At 29.9% G+C, this 23701-nt stretch overlaps 1 protein-coding gene across 3 annotated transcripts in view; it reads right to left on the reverse strand.

Annotated features, from left to right (window-relative positions):
- Positions 1–152: 152 nt before the first annotated feature.
- The window catches only part of LOC148226713 (lysosomal proton-coupled steroid conjugate and bile acid symporter SLC46A3-like), a 39517-nt gene continuing 15968 nt past the window's right edge, over positions 153–23701 (reverse strand). For all 3 annotated transcript variants that reach the window (XM_088204888.1, XM_088204889.1, XM_088204891.1), the window contains 6 exons: positions 18923–19727; positions 18692–18863; positions 5638–5739; positions 4700–4837; positions 2786–3026; positions 153–2728 (listed from right to left, as the gene is read on the reverse strand). In XM_088204888.1, the coding sequence (XP_088061014.1) occupies positions 2458–2728; positions 2786–3026; positions 4700–4837; positions 5638–5739; positions 18692–18863; positions 18923–19726 (1728 nt within the window). In that variant the 5' untranslated portion in view covers position 19727 and the 3' untranslated portion in view covers positions 153–2457. The remainder of the gene's footprint in view (positions 2729–2785; positions 3027–4699; positions 4838–5637; positions 5740–18691; positions 18864–18922; positions 19728–23701) is intronic.

Below are 23701 nucleotides of genomic sequence, written 5' to 3' on the forward strand. Positions count from 1 at the left end.
GGACAGATTATATAGCATTATACCTATGTATATTTACATATATTGATATATGAGTATGTTATTGAAATTATGATATATAAATATATATATATATATATATATTTATGATAAAAATACAGGCAATTATCGTAGGCTACCGTCACTCATTTTATGTTGCGGTTTGTAGTATAAATAAAATATACTTACACATAGCGACGATACTTTGCTTGGGACGTTTCGCATCGAAAGTTTTTTCAATTTTCGCCGGCCGCTGCAACGTAAATTCGATAAATATACAGGGTGTTATTGCCCGTCGTGTCCATCTCGTCGCTTTCCTTCGAGAGCCATTATCGCATGCTCTCCGAACGAAACTGACTGAACATCTTAAATTATTTTTATACGAGAGATAGGGATGCAAATAGACCAGGCCTTACGTTTGTTATTTATGTATTTTTTAAGTCGGATAACTGGTCAAAATTTAATACGAGTTTTCAGTCAAATTATATCGAGTAGGTAGTCGGCTGTACACCGTGTGGGGTTGAGGGATGTTAAAACGATACATGGAGTCTTAAATTAAATCTATGCTCGAATTCATATTCTACATTGGAATGTAATTTATGTTTCTATATCCTACCCAATATTATTCGACTGCACAAAACTTCGATCGGTCTTCATCGCCAAATCCGACTATAATTGAAATTCCAAAGGAAAATATTTTCAACTCATAGTGTTAACTCGTTATTTAGCTATACCGATCTTTATTAAATTGATTATAGTCGTCGACGTTGTTGCGAGACAACGATTTTACCTGGCTATTCTGCCGCCGCGGATTGTGCATGCTAACGAGCACGCGGAGACTCCTCCCGCCCCCGTTTATAATTTGTAAATTGCTATTTATATATATATTTTAACTATGAGAATAAATATAAGAGAAGCTAGCGAAAGCTTTAACGTACACCGTCATGTTTTATTTGTCGTCTCCCCGCCGGCGCCCAGTAAGGTCCACAGATGCAGTTTTTGATGCGTTTATGGTGCTACTAGTAGGATGTGCGTTTTCCGGTCGCCCCGTATGATGTAATTGATGTAAAGTAGCCGTTGCTGCGTTCTTCTCGTTTTACTTAGGCGACGTTCGATTCGGAACTGTTGACAATTTTGTAACTAGTTAAATTTAAGCATTCCTCGTAATCGAATGCCTTATATATTATATAATTATACATATATCTCGCTAAATGTTGTAATTCAGTGTTGATCGTTATTACGAGCTTTCACATCACACCCGCGCCACAGTTGTAATGCTTATTCTTTTTTCGTCGTTATTATTAATTTAAATTAATAAATAATAGAGAATGTCTTTGAAAAGTTATTTATTGTATTTTTGTCATTTACAATATTTAATATCTTACAATATTTTATAAAGAAATGTATTTGTATATAACTAATGTTGCATTTTTATCGACGTATTATTATTTTTTAGAACGGTAACTTACTGGGTACACATACGATCGATCGACGCTTTCGTGTATAAAGTACTTTTTTTAAATAAAATAAATAATCGTATTATTTTTTCATTTTGTTTTAACTTTATTCTATTCACACTGTAGATACACCCTAATATTTAATCGAAAATATATAAGATTATAATATATACATAAAAAATACTGATAAATATAAATATTAGTATATATTATAAATATTGAATAATCTAATATATGCAATCTATATAATATTCATAGAAAAAAATATTTATCCGGTTACAGAAAACCTTTGTTATTTTTTAAATGCTGAAGAATTTTTCATACTTTCAAGGTGAACGAGTATATCAAAAATTTCATTGAAGTGGACAAAGAAGGTCCTGCAGAAGGTTCCATTAACAGATAGCATTACAAAAAAGTTAAAAATTTCGAGATCTAATATGATGCTTCTAATAGCTAAGGATATATTTACAATACTCAATTCCTGGCAGTATAATAAACTACATATGTAACAGTTTATGTTTTAGAATTAAACTGAGCACATAATTTTATGACCTTTGATATATGCTTGGCGTTGTTTTAAATCTAAAAAAAAGTTTTTTATACATAAATCTAATATAAATATTTAAAAAAAACATCAACCTTTATAAATATCACTCGACGATATAAAGTGGTGGACACATTTTTACAATATTTATGATAACTCTCATACATACATACATTAAAATAAATAACAATAGGATATATTAATACATAATTACATTTAATATATGCATTTTTATGCAAATCAAACTTTGTATTGTTAACTACAATATAATACATGACACCAACTTTGAAGGTGCATTTTTCGCTATCAAGAGTTTTTCAATGAGATACCGACCTTGAATTACTTTACAAAAAACACTTACTTATCTTAATATCACATAAGTATCGATTAAAATTAATAATTTCCTCTTAAATATAATACAAAATAGTCTTATAGGTAATAAGTAGTACTTTTGGTTCATCATATTTTTGAAGTACATTTCATCGTTTCGGCCACTTCTATTATGGACGGCCTGCGTATGTCGTGTCTGTTGTAATGCTCTGCGTCGAAAGATCTGCGATTATCGTTTCTTCTGATGACCATGTTCGGCAGCTGATCTTCCGGAGCTGTTTTATCTTCGTCGTTTTGGAAAGCCTTATTCACTTCACCGTTTGCCTGTTGCGTTGCATTATTCTGCGATTCGAGATCTTGTTTTTCCTGTTCTTCTCTCTTGTTCATCACATACATCCAACTAAAAGGAGAATTTATATAATGTCGCTCATAATTCATGATTTTATGTAATTCTCACCCGAAGATTACAACTGCGGGAGCAGTCAGACCCCCGCCCAATAGGAAGAAAGCACCCGGTAGAGTTTCTATAGTTGCCGCATACATCGTAGTATACATGGGAGCATAAACCAACGGCATCATCGCTTCACACACTCCGAACAATGAGTTAACTTTACCCAATTCTTCACTGGATACTAATTTTGTAGCAATGGATCTCATGGCAATGAACGAAGTTCCGTTCAATATTTCAACAAGCGGAGCTGAAATGTATATGTAATCATCAATATATTTTGTAAATATAATTATGATTGGCGAGTCACATAAAAATCTTAAATGAAAAAATCTGTAAATTGACAGCTTTATGACGCTGTATCATTCGTTTTTGAGTAGTGAAGAAATTAAATTCATCGACGAATGAAAGCTAAGTATAGTGATACATGTTCGTCACTCTTGCAAGTGTACGAGTGGACTCAAAAAATTCTAAACGGAGCGATTTCTGCTGCAGACATTAACAGACATACGTTAAAAATAAATTATTGAATTAAGGAATGACGTATTTTGATGATCGCCTTGCATGCAATTTGAAGTAGTAGGTGCTGACTAATTGGAAATCAATGTTATTTAAACATACCAGTGATTTTAACATTGACAAAAAGAAAGATGTTCAGGTAAGACGAAGTAGTAGAGGGACGTCATTTGGCGTGGGGGGAGGGGCAGGTAGAGGCATTTACTCCCCCTTGAATTTGGCAAAAAAAATGTATGTCATTTAAAGAAATACTATGAATTTTAATGAAATCGAAATATTAAAAATATGACTACTGACTGGTCAACTTTTGCCCCCTGTGAAAAATCTGAATTGACATCCCTAATTCTAAACCAGAGATTCTCGAGTTATCCCTCAAAGATAATCTAAAAAAGACAGTCTTGAACCTATCCCGAAAATCTTTTTTAAAACATGTCTTTTCAGTTCATCAAACCACATCAGAATAAACTTTCACCTGTAGATGTATATATTTTTACCATAATTTATCTGGCATATATTAGTAAAATTAAATGATTTCAATTTTTCTATATGTAGTAATATAAATATTTACATAGTTATCATTATTTATTTGCATGTAATATACAGTGAATGTATATTTTTTAGTGAAGTTATATTTCCACTAGTGAAGTATAAATACATTTTCACCAGTAAATATATATTTTTACTAAACTAAATTTTTACTTTGCGAAAATATAATTTAACTACTTAATTATATGCTGCTTGAAAATTACCATGAAACTCAATTTAACATCTGCGAAACGTCCATTTGCTGTTCAAACCCAAACCTAACCTAATGCTAGTTTTAAAATTAATTAGAGCTTTAGAACTTTCATCAGGTCAACTCCAAAATACAAACTAAGACAACTCAACTCTCAGGAGAAAATAAGCGCAAGAAGAAGTACATTTTAAAAATATGATAGCTATCTTTACTGATATTATTACGGACTTCTGATATGAAAGTATTGGTCAAAGTGTATTCAAACCGAATTTTGGTCAATAGGAGGGCGCAAAAACAATTATCACTTCTCAGAATTCAAAAATTCACGTCAAAAGCAATAAAATCGCGTCAGCGCAGTGGGAACGCTTGGTAACGGCACGATTTTATTGCTTTTAACGTGGATTTTTGACTTCTGAGAAGTGATAATTGTTTTTTGCGCTCTCCTATTGATCAAAATTTGGTTTAGATATGCTTATCCATACACTTTTTTGTATTGAACGCCATGTAGATTATGTAGATAAATTATGTTATTTTGCACCCTTTTCCATCAATATATAATTGAAATATTATTTAAGGTTTTCATTTGACTCAATTTTTTACAAACAATTATATGAAATAAATACTAATTGCAATGCACGTACGTGTTTCGGGGCAAAAAACTAATGACTTACCTAAGTACATTTGCCATTTGGTAACGGCGAACGCGTAGACGAAGCTAGATAGAATTTTACTCATGCTGGACATTATTCCAATTATGGCATCGTCAAACTTCAGCATATGGCTGAAGACGCCAACCGAAAAGAGTGTACCTGAAAATTTATAATAAAAAATAGTTACTATGTTATAACCTAATAATTAATATTATATTGTGGTCGATACTAAAAAAATGCAGTGTCACAATTACGAAACAGTCAAGGTAAGTAACGGTCTACTTAGTATAAAAAAATGGCAGTAAAAAATGATTTGATGTACAGTTAAGCCGTCATATTTTTTATAGGGGGATTATAAGGACACTTTTTGCAGTGCTATCGCCAATTATTCAAATGTCAAGTTCAACAATGAATTTTATTTTTAAATATTTGATAGCCGTAACAAGATATTAAGTGTCATATTTTTGACGCTTGAATAAATATTAAGCCATTTTTGAATTTGTAAATACATATGATATTTTAAATGTTTAATTAATTGCTTGTTTGTTAAAATTAACTTAACAATGCAAAGCTAACATAACGTTGATCTTTATTGATGAATGTCCAGCGGAAGGAGGAAATGAATAGATTATTTAACAATGTAAATAAAATAAATAGTAATATAAAAAATGCACTGAAATAAAAAATAAATAAATGGTGTCTATTGCAATATTAAAATTATTTAATGTTACATTTAATATTATCAAAAAAACTCGCCACGATTAAAAAGCGCTAGTGATGTTCCAATTTATCAATGTTACTATTTAAGCGCCACGGTCGAAAAGATACGCGAAATATTAAATTGTCCTTAGCCTGGTTACGAAGGTTTGAATGTTTTTGATTAATTTAATCATGCTATATTTTTCACATCGATTAAAGGATACATGTAGTTTATAATATAATAAAATAAAATACCTTACCACACAAATTTGTTACCATGCTGTACGTGGAAAATATGCTGAAGTCCACTTCATCCCAATTGAATCTAAATCTGGTGAAGAGGTATGTCACCACCAGTTCTCCTATTAAAAAAATATGTTTTAGATTACATTTAAAATGATTAATGTTTGGCTTCGGGAGCGTTAATTTTACGTTCTTTCTTTGCTCAAATACACTGTAAACCTCTTATTTTAATTGGTGTAAAAACAATACATTATGTGTTTCCTTTGGATATAGAATAGTAATCACAAATTTTTAAGTATTAAATAATAATAATAATAACAAGATAGTAACTAACATTTCTTAGGGCATTGAACCAACTATTTTTATCTTTAGATTGAAGCCACGCACGCTGTTCAAAATTGTCGATTATTTATAATAAATTGTCTTGAGTCGACGCTGTCATCCATGGAAGACAATAGCATATTTTCGATGACATTTGACAAGTTGTCCGGATGTCGGACATTAGGCCCTTGGCGGACGTCTTATTCGCAGGACATCATTTTCATAATTGGCAATTACTGGACGCGAACGACCGAGACTTCGTGTGTGGAAACGAAAATTAATAAGCACTACATATTCTACAATCGCAAATAAAAAAATACCTTATATTTATGTTACGCGAAAATGTAAATATTTTAATTGACTGTAATAATCCAGTCATTTTTTTAAATAATATTATTTATTTGTACAATTGTTTCTTTTTGTATATTTGCTACATATGTTAGATGTGCGAACGAGCCTCAGCAAGCGAGCGATGTTCAGAACAGTGAATACTCCATTAACAACTCTCTGCGATGATTCTACTTATAATGTCATTTATAATGGTATATTAATAAATAATATATGTAAATAAAAAAAAATTGAATAAAAATAAATAAATAACATATTACACAAATAAATAACATATTTAAAAATTATTTCCGGATAACAGGAAAGTATCCAATCTAGCTTTGGTTTGAAATTACTATAATTTGTTTTGCCTATTGTGATTTTTTGATTTTGTAAACAATAGAAAATTAATGTAAGCTACTTCATTTAACAATTGCTCAGTTATTTTGTTGTAAATTCAAGTTTTTGAACATATTTGGCTGCTCATGAACCCTGCGAAATATCTACTTCTTCAGCAATCTTTCAAAAAGTGATTCGTCGATTACTAAGTACAAATTTTCATCGATGATTGGCGTACATGTCATATTCGCTGACCTGAAACGTTTATATTATTAATAAACTCTTTATTTAAACATAATTCTAGCCAGAAACATATTCTGATATATATACTCCACTTTAAAATAAAGCTATATTACAATAAAATACGTATGGCTTTTATACGTTTTAGTTTAATCATAATTAAAAACATAGTAATTTTCTACAATATAACAACGATTATAAAAATTAAGCAATGTCAATGAGGTGCTATTAAGCTAATAAAATAATAAATACATATATACACCTGTATGCAGTATATAATTAAAACATAAAAGCGTAATTTAAACATAAATTTGAGAAGCGCATTCATCTGTGAGACACGGCGACAATTGCAAATGAGACGTTTTGCAAACGTGTCCAATTACGCGCTTGCTCATTGAAAATTGTCTAAAATAATTATTGTGCAAAATTGCTTATTTGGTTTTCAAAATAAGACACGATAAAATATATATACTTAGCTGTAACGTAAGATTAAAATAACCATCTCTTCTAGAAGTTACAGCGATATAGTGTGACACATTTAGTAAAAAATTCGATGACGGTACTAGTGTTTTATGGTATGTATTATATGGTAACATAAAAATGTCCTGTTATTTTGGACACTCCTAATTTGAATTTATTTAATGTTGGTATTAATTATGTTGTATTGTATGAAATATATTAATAATACGTTTAGTGCACAAAGAGCGGTCGTAGATAGGGAAAGATCATTTGTCACGTACAACTATTTACATACAGCATTTTGCTTACACTACCAATGCCTATTTTCGGACAATTACTGTAAAGAATATAAGCCTATGAGTAATTTTGTAAACCATAATTAGTGGTTTAGTTCATAATAAAATTTGATTGCAGATCACAAAGTATTTTTTAGATTCTAAAAGAAGCTACATTGGATGGTGTTAAATAAAAGCTAAATCTACATTATATTTTTGTACACCTGAAAATGTACTAGTAAAACTAAATGGATAAAAATGATGACATACAAAATTTGCGCTACGCGGCCAACTGAACATTGCCGTTTGTTTGAATTTGATATCATAAACTATCAAATGCAACGTCATGCTATATTTTAACAAAATGTCGTTTATGTATAAATAGCTAAAAATTTTTGCATTAAATACATATTTTTAAGTGAATTTATGTTTACAATAGTATTAATACAATTTCACTAACTCAGCCAGTTAAAGTGTAACAAAAAATTGATTTACAATTTTACTACTCGGTATTAATAAAACTGTATTTGTTTACAAACGGATGATCCGGTGTGCGTGTTTCCATGTAATCAGAGACTCACATAACTGTGACGTCACTTCATCGACAGAATACTATAATATTTAAAATAAATTAAATCAAACCTAACCAAAGGTTCTAAAATTAAGTAAGTTTTAGAATTTGAATTAGGTCAAGTTGAGCTTATGCTATTAAAACAAATTGTTAGCGCGCTTCTTCTGTTAAAAATTGGTCTTAGGGCCGCAATGACTGCAAATTTTAAATTTAGTAAATTTGATGCACACTCTCTGCATCATAATTCTTAAACCTGGGTTCCGCAAAAGTTTTTAAAAGTAGACTAATGAGAAGAAATTCAACACTTTTCGTTTACAAATCTCGGATATAAATATGCTTTGCCATAAAAAATAGGCACAGCCTAGTCATTACTGATTTTTATTTGTATTTTTTGTCCTTGTGTTTGTTTGTATTAATTTACTTTGTATTTACATATTTTATAGAAAATAAGATTTATTTAATATTTTTTTTTTACTTTCTATACAAATATTTTTCAAAGAATGATCTGCGATTACATTTTTTCCGGGGGTACTATATCCCCACGGTTGTTCGTGATAAATATAATTATGTTTAGGTTGAACTAAAGTAGGTAACAAAAATTTGAGAAACACTATCATAAATTGTTATCTAAATTTAGGGTTCTTTGAAGAATACTATAAACTAGAAGTGTTCCAAAGGCAGCTCAATATTCTATTTCATATCACTACAATATTTGCTTATACACTTTTGAGAGTTGAAGGATTTCTATTGCTCTACGGTTCAATTATATTTTATCTAGTAAAAATATATATCAACCAGTGAAAATGTATCTGGTTATCACTTTACTGAAACGCCATTGAAAATATAACTTCACTGGTAAAACATATTAATTGTAACATATACATCTAATAGGGACTAAGGAGACAATATCAATAAAAATAAATAAAAATTATCTTATATTATATAATTATGTTTAATACATAAACAATTAATTAATATATACCATAAGAAACTAAACTTTGTCGCAATTACTCGTTAAAATCGTAATAAAAAATAATTGTTAAGTGTTTATGACTTATTTATACAAATGCACGTCACGATCGGATTTTAAATAGATTAGAGCTATTTACAAATGCATCTAAAGAACGGTTGATACAAAAAGAGCAATATAAGTGCGATAGCAGGAATCCAAACTGCAAGTGTCCAGTGACAGCGTTGCCAAATCTCCATATGTTTAAATTCTGACCGTTACGCAAACCATTTTTATAAGAAAAGTAACAAATAACAACAAAGTCTGTTTCTGCCTTAAATCCTCGCATTGTGAGTAAGATTTATAGAGATTAAGATATACACTTCCATCAGGATATTCTATATGAAATTTTCACATATCTACTAATTTATTTATGTATTTATAAAAATATATAAAAGGCATAACTGCGGTGGGGTCTTATTAATAAAACTCGCGTTAATTTACTGCGACTAAAATGATCATCCATCAACAAGGAAAGAAGACAATAGCGTAAAGGATGAGACCACACAAAAGCCCTCGTTACGACCAGAAAAAATCACATAAATAACACGCAAGTGTTCTTACTGTAAATATTCTCTGCCATTGAAAGTATATTTCTTTATCTAGGATGAAAAATATATTAAGTATAAGCAAAAAAAATATTTATAACAGTTTTATATTGCCCAATTTTAATTGTAATTAATTTATTAAACATATCTTATATGTTTATTAAATCTATTATAATTTATTAAATCATATTTATTAAATAGCATCAGATTAAAAAAATAAAATAATAAACATTTTAATTACTATTATTAAGACATATATTTTTTTAAATAATGAAAACAATTGTTATGGGGGGGGGGGGGGGGTATTAAAAATAAAATTCAGGTATTCATAGCGTCGAGCGAAGCGGGAATAACAACAGAGCGGCGGGGGAGAGCACGCTTGGTTTGTTGTGTTGACATCTGACAATGTTGCGAGCCCGACTAAACAAGTTGACATTAAAACAATAATGATAATGATAATGAACTAACGACATGCGAATGACAAATTGACCAGTTATACAAATCTTCAGCGCAATAGCAATAACAATACTGGAAAAAAATATTTTGATCATCTGTCAAAATAATTCTTACCATTAAATTTAAATTCTGTCGTGTATTAAAAATATTAAAATAATCTATAGTTTGTATATTCCATAAACAAATTCATGTAAATCCCAAAATTAAAATAAATCGGTCACAGTGTCAGAAAAAAATATAGTCGATCCAATCCTGAACAAGTTGGCAATCTCTGATATATAATATATCATACGAATCATTTATGTCTGAGTTAATTAAATATTAATATAAAACTAATTTATAATTCAAGTTTTTTTAGTCTGTGATTGTCAAGCATGATTGTAAAAGTATTACGGTTAATCTAGTTAAATAAAAAATACAACGACAGGTCAATCTGTCACTGTACTTTCACCGTATTAAACTAAAGAATTTGGTTTTCGCTTTCTAAATCGCTGCGACAATAACTCGTTGACAGTGTAAGAAAAAAAATATGAATTTTGAAACTGTTTTAAAATAATTGCGAACAAACTCAATCGGGAGGAGATGATAAAGATGGAGACAAGGAGGTCGCCATGATAGAGGTTGATTAGATGATTGCTTTTCCGCAAGGGGGACGGGTTGTTTATTTTGGTTATTCGCTGATAGATCTTATAATAGAATTACTACTTGAAGAGCTATGACACTAGCTATTGTTTTTCATTTATTATAGCCGTATAAATCATGTGCTTAAAAGGCAGCTTTAAAAATTATCTCATTGATGAATCGAAAAGGTCACAAATATGTATGAGCAGCGTCAAATAACCTTTGCGTTAGATTACTGATTTTCTTCAAGGAGCAATTTTCATTTTAACATGCATCTCACAGGTCAATCAGGGTCACATATGACTGAATTTACTTCGATTGAAATCGATTTAAAAATTTGGTTACCGCACTAGCGCGGATGTGACGTCTTCGCTCGTTTGCTCAACTAAACTACGGACACCATCTTCACACGATTATCCTGTCTCATTGTCTGCGAGAAATTTTAATTTGCATTTAATTTGTGCGACAGATCATATTAATACAATTCGATGCAATTCATGTTTCCGCCTGTGCTTCCCAATCTGCGCTGACAGACGCCCATTGTGAATCGATTGAATGAATGGATGACAGACAAACTTTAGCCTGAATAGAATAATGAATGTCATTGAACCACTTTTAGCTATTATTATTTAAAAAAATGCGGTTTTTTGGAGTTTTTTTTTTTGCATAACTCTATCTAACCTACATAAAATTGCTGCAGATTGATAGTAAAACATATAACCTTAATTTGAAAATAATGGTAATAAATATTATCTTTTTAATTCGCTTGCAATCAAAATTTCGCAGTATAATAAATAATAGCTATAATATTTTTTTATGGTTTATAATTAGTTTATTATCTATAAATATACCTATCTGAATCTGCTCAATGAAACTATCTAATTAATTAAATAACTCAGATGGAAAACCGCAAAGGAATATATCATTCCGATATATTATTATAAAACATGGGTTTATTGTCGCTTGATATTGAAAAAGCCTTCGATACTGTATGGCTCTATAGATTAATACATACATTATTTAAATATGTAGCCTCCAATTATCTTCTTCACATAAAACGCACCTAAAAGGTCAATACTTTATAGTTTAGTTTAATAAATTTAAAATGGTTTATGTTAGCCATAACTAGATGAGTGATATAAATCGGTGACTATTACCTAAAATACATAGGCTATAATTCCAAATTGACCTTAGTGTCTAGGAGATCGAAATTAGTGATTATTATATAATTATAATTACGATAGATCATCACAGAAAAAGTTTTCCTATGCTCTATTTGCGTTAACACAGTCAGCTCGAGAGATGGAAAGTTTGAGCTTACGCTCCTACTAGCTCTAGCACGATACGGATATACGTTCAATATACTTATCATTACTCCAGTTTATTATTATTATTAGAAATTAAAATCATTACTGTATTTTTATTTTTGTCAATTAATCGGAGTAATGATAAGTATATCGAACGTATAATTTGCCGTTTCTTTCTCAATTATGAATAATGATGAAATGGATTGCTCTCGAACTGACTGTGTTAACGCAAATATAGTATAGATAATAATGATTTTGAACTAATTCTAAGAAAACGACAGGTTAGATTAAAATATAGCAGCGACGAAGAGGAATATTAAAATTGTCATACCGTTTTAAGCTATGTACTGTTCATGGTGAAATGGCAAACCAAACTGAACACAAATCAGATGTCACTGACAAAAGTGTTGCCAATTTAAAAAACACCCTTAACAAACAAAAATATTTTTTTTGCTCCCACCAGCAAAAGATTTTTTGGCCCTCAAAATGTTTGCATAAGAAATAATGGCACGTGGACTAAGAGAATTTTAACAGGGCCGCCATATATTGATTTTGAAAGTATCATATACAATAAGCCCGAGTTTTAATCGCTTAGTTTCTAGCCTCGTTGTCAAAGGGGTAAAGCTGTCAATTTGAAGGACGGTCTCATATTTACAAAACCTTTTTTTGTGAATGATCCAATTCAAATGACGTCAGCTCGTGACCAAATGTAAATTCAATCCGCCTTTCAGCGTGTCCGATTCTTCAGCCGACTGCCATGGTATGAAAGCGTTCCTGCCTATGCCGGAAATGAGCACAGGTGACCGGCTCACAATAGCGTTGCAATTATGGGACTAGTCATTAAGTTCGCCATGACCTTCCGTGGACCATATCAACGGACAAGATCGCGTTCAACACAATGGTCGTATGTGTGTGTGGTGAGGCCGTTTTGCGTGCCATCATAATACCGAATTATTGTCATTAAATCGTCGTTTTGTCCTATGAAGATAAACGTTTACAATCACCGATTAACGTCGCTGCGATGTGGTGATAACGCGACGCAGGTTCAACACCCGTAAGGTATTGAATATTAATATGGTTTTTAAGGTCAAGCCGGCAAATATGGTGCAAAAGTGACCCTGTTTCAAGAACAGCTGAACAATGGTTCTTTTTTTAAGTTGAAATGTAAAGAGCGGTGCACAGGTCAGAGATAATATTAGGTTGCTATGAAATAATTGCGTTTTATAGTGGATTTTAATAACATCATTGACAACATTGACATTATTTAATTGTTTAGCTAGCGATGTAGAATACTATCAAACTCGCTTTCAATCAAGCTTTGTTTTGTCGGTAGCATCCAATCGTTGCGCCGAAATTAATTGCGAAAGACTCGATAAAAGAGCCAAGCAACTAATGGTTCTATGTCCTTTGGCTTACTAAGAATCAGAGTATTTTATCGTATCATATAAAATAAAATCAAAAAATTATTATGCATAAATTCATTTACTTGCGTTTGGGGATTTACAAGTAAATTTAAATTAAAATCACTTCAGGTGATTCAAAATAGTGCTATAAAAAATGTTAAATTTGCCTTTTGATGCTTACTCAAAAGACATATAAATGAAAATTAAAATTTCTCTACAACTATTCTTCCAAAATATGAACTAATAATGGTAACCAAAAAAATGCTAGAGTGAAAATCGATTATAGATACTAAATTTAAATTTAGAAAAGAGCTACATAATTATGAAATTAGATCTGCCGATGATTTACACATTCTTCAAGAATTTTCTGTGAATTTTGGCACTAATTATTTAATATATATTGCATTTAAAATATTTACCAAAATCAACTATGAATAATGGCAAAGAAATTAAAAAATATTGTTTTAATGAATTCATGCAACTTTAATCAAATAAAATTAAGTTAATAAATAATACATATGTTCATCATAGCACAATATAATTTTTATTTTAACCCTTTGAGTAGTGATTTAATTTATACACATTTGTTAATTTGTTAGTATATCCCAGGAAATGAGTTAATTTTGCATATTTTTCAAAAAATTCTATAGTTATGAATTTATAATTGTTTTATATTGCATTTATAGTGAATTAAAGAAAAACACTTTTCTATTATTAAATACCGTTAATTTATTTTGCATATTTTTTTTACATATAATATTATTCGGTTATTGTAGATTTTTTTATATCAATACAGAAGCTTTCAATATTTTTTATAAAATTAATATAAAATATTTCTAGTTATGTTATATTTTCTAATTCACAATAAATGCAATATTAAATAATATGGAGTTTTTATATAATTTAAAGTAAATTCCCACCTGTCCCCCAATATGTTAATATCTCAATATGTTGGATTAAATTAATTTATAAATATAATTACGATAAATAAAATGGTTATATAGTAATATTTTAACATTAGCTATTTTAAATATTTTGGATTTTGTATGTATGTCTAATTTGAATATATTTACATATGTAGATATGTATTTAGTTTTTATTTCAATTGTACTTTGATTAAATTTTTATTCATAATAATATCTTTTTACAAATTATTTATCTTTACGATATCTTCAAACGTTTTTACTCTGTTGTTTATTTATTTTTATATAAATTTAGGAAATATATTTATTTATTTACGCATACATACAAATTAATTATGTACACACTTATTTTTTTAAATGTAATATGTAATAATGCAAATTAATGAAATGTATCTAAGTATTACATGATATGTATTTTTTTAAAGGTTTAAAATAGCCGGCAATGTGCAGAATATATAATAATCCTTTTTGCAAAGGCACTTTATCAGTTCTAAAGAATTCGACAGTTAAAAAATCGCCAAAATTTTATATGCTTTAAATCACCAATCGCTTGAGAAAATTCTATTTAACTAATTTGTAATTCTCTCATGTCAATTTTATTTAGATTACAATTTTACCTTAAAGCTTGTAATTATGAATATTTTAAATAGTAAAATATAATCTTGAGTGCGTATTCAAGTAAAAAGTATTAACTATTAAGATCAAAAATTGTAAAGATTATGAAAAAAATTAATTTTACTTTTAAAGTTTCTTTAGAAAGATCATGGTTATATGGAAAACTTTTTTTTTTAAATTTTATAACAATTTAGTTATTAATAGCTAATATTTTTTCACAAAGTGAAAAATGATTCATTAGATTTAATTTTCAATTCCAATTGATTAATAGATTGAACTCTTGCTTTGAAAACTTAATGTTAAAATTTTATATTATTAAAATATCGGGGGTTGAACAATACAAATGTTTATATATTTTTTTATATAATTTTAAATTCTGTGTGAAATATTCTATGTTTGGAATAATCTATGTCCGGAAATTTCATGTCAGCAAAATCTGTCCACAATTGTATCCAGAAATTTTCTGTCAGAAGATTTCAGAAGGTTTTATAGTTGATTCTAAATCTAAATATATAACTTTAATCGAATAGTTAACTACAAAGTATTCGAATATATTCCTAAGGTTATGAAGAATCGAAAATTATAGTTTTGGTAATGAATATAAATAAGTCACCTAAACATACATAAAAATTTATATGTTAACAATATATATGGTGGCCGATTGTCAAAAGAATATTTTACCCCTTCGGGGGTTCCTCAAGGATCCAATCTGGGACCTCTGCTTTTTGTGTTATTTATTAATGACATAAATACAGCAATTAAAAATTCAAGTTTTCTTCTGTACGCAGCTGATTTAAAATTATATAAATGCATTCGATCTGTTGCGGACTCCTTCTCTCTACAAAGTGATTTAGACTCTCTGTGGAGATGGGCTTCCGTTAACCGTCTGCCCTTTAGTGTCGGAAAGTGCCATACTGTGTCATTTTCTCGATCCCGTTCGCCATCAGCTTATTTCTACCATCTCGGTGGTAACATTTTGACTAGAGAAACTTCCATTAAAGATCTCGGAATCACTTTCGAGAGCAAATGGAGGTTCTCTCTACACATACACGACGTCTGTGATAAATCTTCCAAGATGCTCGGCTTTGTTATGAGGAATGCCTTTCACTTTGACGATCCGTCAGTTATTCGCATCCTCTATGACACCTTAGTTCGTAGCATTCTTGAATCGGGATCTATAATTTGGAGTCCCCGTATAGCCAAATATTCCATTTTAGTAGAAAAAAATTCAAAAATGGTATTTAAGATACCTTTACAAAAGGACATTTGGTTATTATCCGTTCTTATATCCCAGCGCCTTTCTTTTAGAAGCGTTGGGATATGATTCGCTGAATTCTCGCAGAAAGCTGTATGTCGCTAAGCATTTTTTCAAACTACTAAAAGGTGCTGTCGACAATCCAGCTATTCTCGAGGAATTCCAGTTTTGGGTTCCGGAACATTTTCGAGAATCACGATCGAGACCTCTTTTGATGGCAGTTAGGGCTAGGACATCCGCACTTGCCGACTCGCCTATAGCTGTGGCCATACGGCTCCTTAATACGCTGGCATTGAAAATTGATTTATTTAATGTTAGCTACGAGGATCTGATCCGGTTTATATCTTTTAATTTTAATATTTTATAATTTTTTTGTTATGTTCAAGTATTGTTATATTTATTTATATATATACGTTTTTTTATGTTTTATAAATTTATAATTTGCTTTCGACCATCGTGGCGCATTGGGGTAACCTGTTAGGCCACGATGGTCTTAATTTAATCGAAAAAATAAAAATAAAAATAAAACGTAACTATCTAATAAAAGAGCATTATATGTTGTACACTTTAAATCACCTAATGCTGAAAATACTACAACTTGTAATGCTTAAAATTTTTTTGTCAGAGTCCATTATTATTTTTCGTATTGATCTAAAGATACAAAAAAAATAATACCAGCCATTGGGAAAGTACACAGGTGCACAATTTTATTTTGGAAATATGAGTAATTACAGAAATTTCCGCCATTATAATTTTTTTTTTCAATATTTGTTTCCTGTTTTTTTTTTGTTATTGGCATGGCTGTTATAAATAACAAAGATAAGAAGATTAATTTTGCAAAACAAAAAAAAGATAATGAAGCGGTACATCGAAGAAATATATGCCTATCTAAGTCGTTTTTTTTAATTAAAAATATCAAAATATTCCACCATCAATAGATGCACTAATATTCATATAACGAATAGTTAAATAACGGACGAATATATTTGGTATTCGAAAAATCTGACCAATAGGAGAGCACAAAAAACAATTATGCCTTCTCAGAAGTCAAAAATCCACATCAAAAGCAATAAAATCATGTCGGTGCCGTCGCAGAGAGAGCGCTCATTACAGATCATCCCCACTGCGACGGCGCCGACACGATTTTATTGCTTTTGACGTTATTTTTTGACTTCTGAGAAGTGATAATTGTTTTTTCGCCTTCCTATTGATCAAAATTCGGTTTGAATTTACTTTGATCAATACTCTTATATCAGAAGTCCGTAGTAATATCGGTAAGGGTAGCTATCATATTTTTAAAGCATAGTGTAATATCGAAATGCAGACAAACTATGTAGCAATATGACTCTGTTAAAAAACTAGAATTAGTTTTAAATCTTTCGTTTCAATCATTGTGACGCATTGGGATAACCTGTTAGGTTACGATGGTCTTAATTTTATTTACATAAATAAATAAATAAATAAAAATAAATTAGGTTAGTTTTAAATCAGTTTTAGAACTTTCATTAGGTTAGGTTTGGGTTTGGGTTTGAACAGCTACTAGACGTTTCGCAACTGTCGAATTGAGTTTCATATACTATTTAGAGCAGCATTTAATTTTACTAGTTAAATGATATATTCGCTAGTAGAAACATATATCTACTGGTAAAAATGTATTTGGGTTTGACTAAATCACTGTAACATTTACACCTACAGTCTAAAATTATATAGTTACATATATGTACGTATTTTTGCCGCTTTCTTAAAGAGCCTACAATAGTCTGATGACTGAAATTCATTATAATCTTAAACAATTTTAAACCTTTTTGATTATGATTATGATTAATTGGGTGTCAATTGTGATATATTGTTTTACTTGATTCATTATGTCTGATTGACGAACATAGTTTGTACAGATTTGCCCGTGTAACGCATCGGGCTTACGCCTGTCCAGGTTACAACGGAGGATTTAATGATAAATAAAGTATTTAATTAAATTTAGTTCCAAAGTAATACGTTTTTATTTTAGATGAGTTTTTAATCAGTATTTCGATAATATATTAACTACTTAGATAATAAAAGTTCTTAAAACACATTGTAGAGGAAAAAGCCAACTTCTTAACAACCTATATATTATTTTATAAAATGGGCTGACCTAATTGATTTTTGTAAAATATTTACAAAAAAATAATCAAACGTAATTATATTTTGCTGTGCCAAAAGAGCAAAAAAATTTAATTTCAAAACACGACTTGAGCTTGTGTATGCTAATTCTGTAGATGATTAACCACCATACAAAAAAAACAAGTATGCAAATAGATTAACAATGAGCGCAAAATATTTAAAGGTATGTTTTACATTTAAATATAAATTTGCATATTTTTCCATCTCTATCATCTGACTTTCATAAAGAGCAAACTCACCGTGCATTGGTCCTATTACGACGCAGACGACTATCATGAGAAGTGCAACTTTGGTTCTTCTATTTCCTTCTCCTTTCTTGAAAGCCACAGCGAAAGTGTCCTTAATGTGATCAAAATCGAAAAAGTTCTTTAGCGAACCAAAGCAGCCAGGCTGTTGTTCTGCTAGTTTCTCCTAAAAATAATAATACTTTACACATAAATTAATACAATAATAAAAAAGTATTATAATACCTTAGATATATTCGGCGACGCTACTTCGTGAATACAATAATAACCATACAAAAAGCTAATCATGTAAAATACGGACGAAACACAGAATATTCCATAAAATCCTATCTTCTTCAGAAGCACACCACTCAGCGCCATTCCAACTGGTATACCGAGCGAGCAAAACAAGTTAACCATGCCTATCCTCAAAGTTCGAGACTCTTCTGTAGTTACGTCTCCAATGTAGCTGAATATTCCCATGAACATTGTGAACCATCCTCCAGTTAATCCAGGAAACAGTGCTTCTGTAACCCCGGCAACTTCCATAGGCAGCTCGTAGAAAAAGTAAGCGTTTAACAACAGACCGATGGAAGTCAGAAACTCTCCGACTATCGGAAGTAGCATGCAGGGTTTTCTTCTACCGATCCTATCGCTCCAAGCTCCCAAGAACAATATCAACATACAAGGAAGAGCCGATTGGAGAATAGTCTTCCAGCCTTGCATGGCTGCTACCAGCAATTGAACCTCTGCTTCTTCTGCTGTATAATTAGCGGTCTCTCTGCTGGCTAATGCGTCGCAGACTTGATCGCTATACTTAAGATTTACTCTGCAGGCTTTTTCTAAGTTTAGATTTTGAGTGGCTAATCCAGCTAAAACGCTCGGCATGATATAACATGCTAGCATGGGTTCTACTGTGATGTGAGATCTGATGTATTTGAGATTTTCCAGAAAAGATTTTGTTCGCCATCCTAAGCTTTGGCCTTCAGTTTCTGGTTTATCGGATTTTTCGGTCTTTGAAGCGTTGTTTTCGGTTACCTCACTCATCATTCTGAAAGAAAAATATTTATTAACAATGAACCGATTGATATTCTATAATTGTACGCGCCTTAGGAGCCGCGCAACTAATAAACCTTATTTTAATCAAGCTTTTTGGGTTTTGAGGCCGAATGGATGTGACTTTACAGCCAAAATAAACATAAAAATTTATTTAATTAAGCTAATATAAAATATAACATATATATGAAAACGTAGCTGCCGTTATCATATGAGCTGGTTCGAGACAGCTCTGGCGAATCACAGATAAGGATGTTGGCGGGCCAATTGCATCGCTTTTTGTTCACACCCACAAATATATTTACGGCTTAAAAGTGAAACTGTAAAGTTGTCACTTTCGGCGATCGTTAACAAATTAACTAAAGCCCATTTTGCGCAAAAAAATATCGAAAAAAACGAAAGATAACATTGGTAATTGTACATCTTAATTAATTCACAAAAGTCACTTAAAATCGAATGCTATATAAGTCTCAAATATTATTTTAATATACGAATGATCATTTTTATGAACGGTCAGTTTGTATGTTGTCGTAGTGGAGTGCAAATAGCGAATAAAATGAAGTATTTTAATAGTTTTTCCAAACTGTATTTTAAATCCAATGTATACGATAAGCTAACGTTTTTTAAAATTAAATTTAAAATTGTCATAATATTTTGATGATTAAGAAAAAAACTCTAGGGTCAAATGAGATTCTAACTCAAGTCGTTCAAGTATTGCTCACTGAAAATGAATATAAATACGTTTAAAAAAATTACATTTGTAGAATATACAAGGTCAGTTAGGAGTAAACAGCGTTTTGATAATGAATGTGTGTAGTTAAGCTAATTCTAAAAAGAATAGAGCTAAAGTTGAGAACACACTACCAAGAAAACGTGGTGTACACATATCCATACGAAGATTAGATCATGTGTAAAATATGCGAAAAGTGGTGACATAAAACACGCTTCAGTTAAGAAGGCAGAGGCGTTTTCATTTGTGACAATTGTTGAGAAAAGGCATTTGAAAATAAATTTTAATATAACTAAATTTTTAGTTTGATTATTGATTTAATACTTGAGGTATTGATTTTATGATTCTGACACTCTTGAGTTATTTGAACCCAAAAGTAATCAACTGCCATTTTGACTAAATATAAGTATAGTAGTAATATATGTAAAATAAATATTTATAAACTAGTTTCAGAGAAGCATTTTTTTCGATATTGGGTTTCAAAAGTTCTGATTCACGTTGAGCAAAAAGTCATAATTATTTTTTGAATAGTTAGTCATGGCTATATATTAGTAGATAAAAATACCATTTAATTCTAGTTGATCCATAATGAAATTTAAAAATAATTTATGATTGAAAGAATGCCGTGAGAAATGTATTTAAGGTTCCAACTCACTAGTATTCAAAATTGAATGCAGTAAAATGTATAATTTTGATTGGAACATACACGAATCAAACTATTATTCTCAATGGAAAACCTCAATAAAAATTCAAGATAGATTTATCACTTTGAATGTGGCATGATCCTTTATTTTGTTTATGATAAACACATTTATTTTTAAGAAAAAAAAACAGCAATTAACTTGTGACAATATATTGGTAAATAAAAAATGTATATTATGTATGTAAACAAAATTTCGTAATAAGCCAAACCAGGTCAAACTGTTAAATTATTGCAAAAAATTGTCCATTAATTCTTTTGGTTCAAGGTTTTGGTTCTAGTTTGCATGGTTTTTACACAGATCGTTTCATTAGGAGCAAAAAGCTCAGTTTTTTGCGTGTTAAATATGTGCTTTTTTTTAGATTTTACCGGTCTGATGTTAATTGTATTATTTGATTTAAGTTCACAATAGAGACGACCTCAATTATGTATATGGTGAAAATTGGTTGATTGGATAATCGTTTCGTGGTCGTCCACCGTAACTAATAATATTTACGAGCTAAAAATAAAACTATAAAGTGTATTACAGATTCATAATATTTGTATAATACCGGATATCTCATTATACTTATTCATTTATGGTTGATTTGAAAAGGGCTTATAATATAATTTATATAATAATACATTTATTCCTATATCACATTGAATAGCCCTGATAAACTGTAAATAAGGAAACACGTGGCTTATGAAAACATTGCGAAAATCCGGCCAGCGATGATTATGTCTCAATGTTTGCCGATGCAATTCCATTATAAGACATACTAGATAATTAGCCATTCGCCATGTGAATGTTAACCAACATTCGCATAATGGTTGTTCTATAATCGTGACTGTCAACATCTAAAACCACTAATGATCGATTTTTCTCTATGGCGTGTGAAAAATATTATCAATAATTTTCCATTGTGTAAATTCGTATGTGTAACGAATTTGTGAAATACATATAAAAAATATTCAATGTTATTACTATGCTTATTTGGCAATTGAGAATCAAATTTAGTTTTATTATTAATTTCGCTTTAAATTGGACTATTAAAGTTTAAATTGAAAGAATATTTTGTATGCGTTTAAAATATGTAGTAAACAGCTCGTGAAATAAACAATGTTTTTTATATGGACACTATTAATGTTTCTTCTCAAGAATTATTTCTCGATAATTTATCGAGAAAATGTAATTTTTATGTGGTTTATAATCGATGCAAATTTTAAAAATAGTGGTTAAAATCCGTTTATAAAAAAATCACAGCTGCATTCAAAGCAGGTAGGGAGAAAAGGAACAGGGATTTATGATGTAATTTTTATAATTTATTTCCTTATATTTTAATTATACACAAATTCTTCTAAATGTAATAACTAAAAATATTTTTTATATATAATATTAAGATATATATGTAATAATATAAATAAATTCCTTGTTTGCATATATTTTTTTAATATATATAAAATTGGAACAAGTTCTCATTTCTAGAGAAATGAGAAAAACTTGATTAAAGAACGTTAAAAAAAATTGTATTGGGACAAAACTCTTGTCCTTATTTACTTGATGACGAGTAATTGAAGTCTTTAGCTTAATCTGAACCACGCACGACAGTTTTGGATCACTTAAAGCATATATAAAAATAAAATATACTCAAAAAATTCGCACAAACTGAATTAAATCACATTCATGAAATTTGTTCTGTATATTTTAAAGTGCGACAAAAAGTGTATCTTTTACATAACAGAATTTGGTATGCACAATGAAAGTTTTCAAAACTGATAATACAATAGAATGCTTAGTGATCTACGCTCGATAAAATTCATAATATTTTTTTAAGCCTGGCGAAACAATTACAGCTGAAAGTTATTGGCAAAAAATCGACAAAATATACTCATAACTTCAGCATCTGATTCCAATGATTTACATGCAATTATCTTGCACGATTTTTCATTGCAAAATTGACATATAAAGTTTATTTAATTAGGCTGTTAATTGTTGTCTCATCCAGAATACTACAAGAAAACATTAAAAATCATGCTAATGGCAATGGCTTGGATTTTAACAAATAATTAAAAGGCGTTCAAAATAAAACATAATAGAAATCGTGTAGGACACCAAGTATTGCACAATAGCCACTCAAATTTTCAAAAACGAGCAATAATCATAATCAGTATAAAAATTTAACCTTGTAATTACCGAAAATAGCCTTACTTTAAACCATAAATTTAGCTCTCAAATGAAATTTTCTGCTATTCGTCTAAGCTTCCTCAAAGGGTCTATATATAATAAAAGGTGTGGCAATGTTACGTCCAGCAAAACTTTTTCATTTATCATTACATTATTTTGGTTTGCAATATTTTATTGAAAGGTTAAACAATCAGTGATAATTATGGTATTAATTTACATGCTATGAAATTTATAGTGTGTAAATTATGTCATACGAGTTATTGATATGCATTTAAGAAAATGTCTTGATATTGAAAAGTGATATCTAAATATTTAAAGTAATGTTTAAACTACCTTAACGAAAACTCATATTTTATAAGAAACATATAATAC

Source organism: Plectrocnemia conspersa, unplaced genomic scaffold, assembly GCF_051122295.1.
Source record: "Plectrocnemia conspersa isolate PC_06_02 unplaced genomic scaffold, ASM5112229v1 ptg000014l, whole genome shotgun sequence".
NCBI lineage: Eukaryota > Metazoa > Arthropoda > Insecta > Trichoptera > Polycentropodidae > Plectrocnemia > Plectrocnemia conspersa.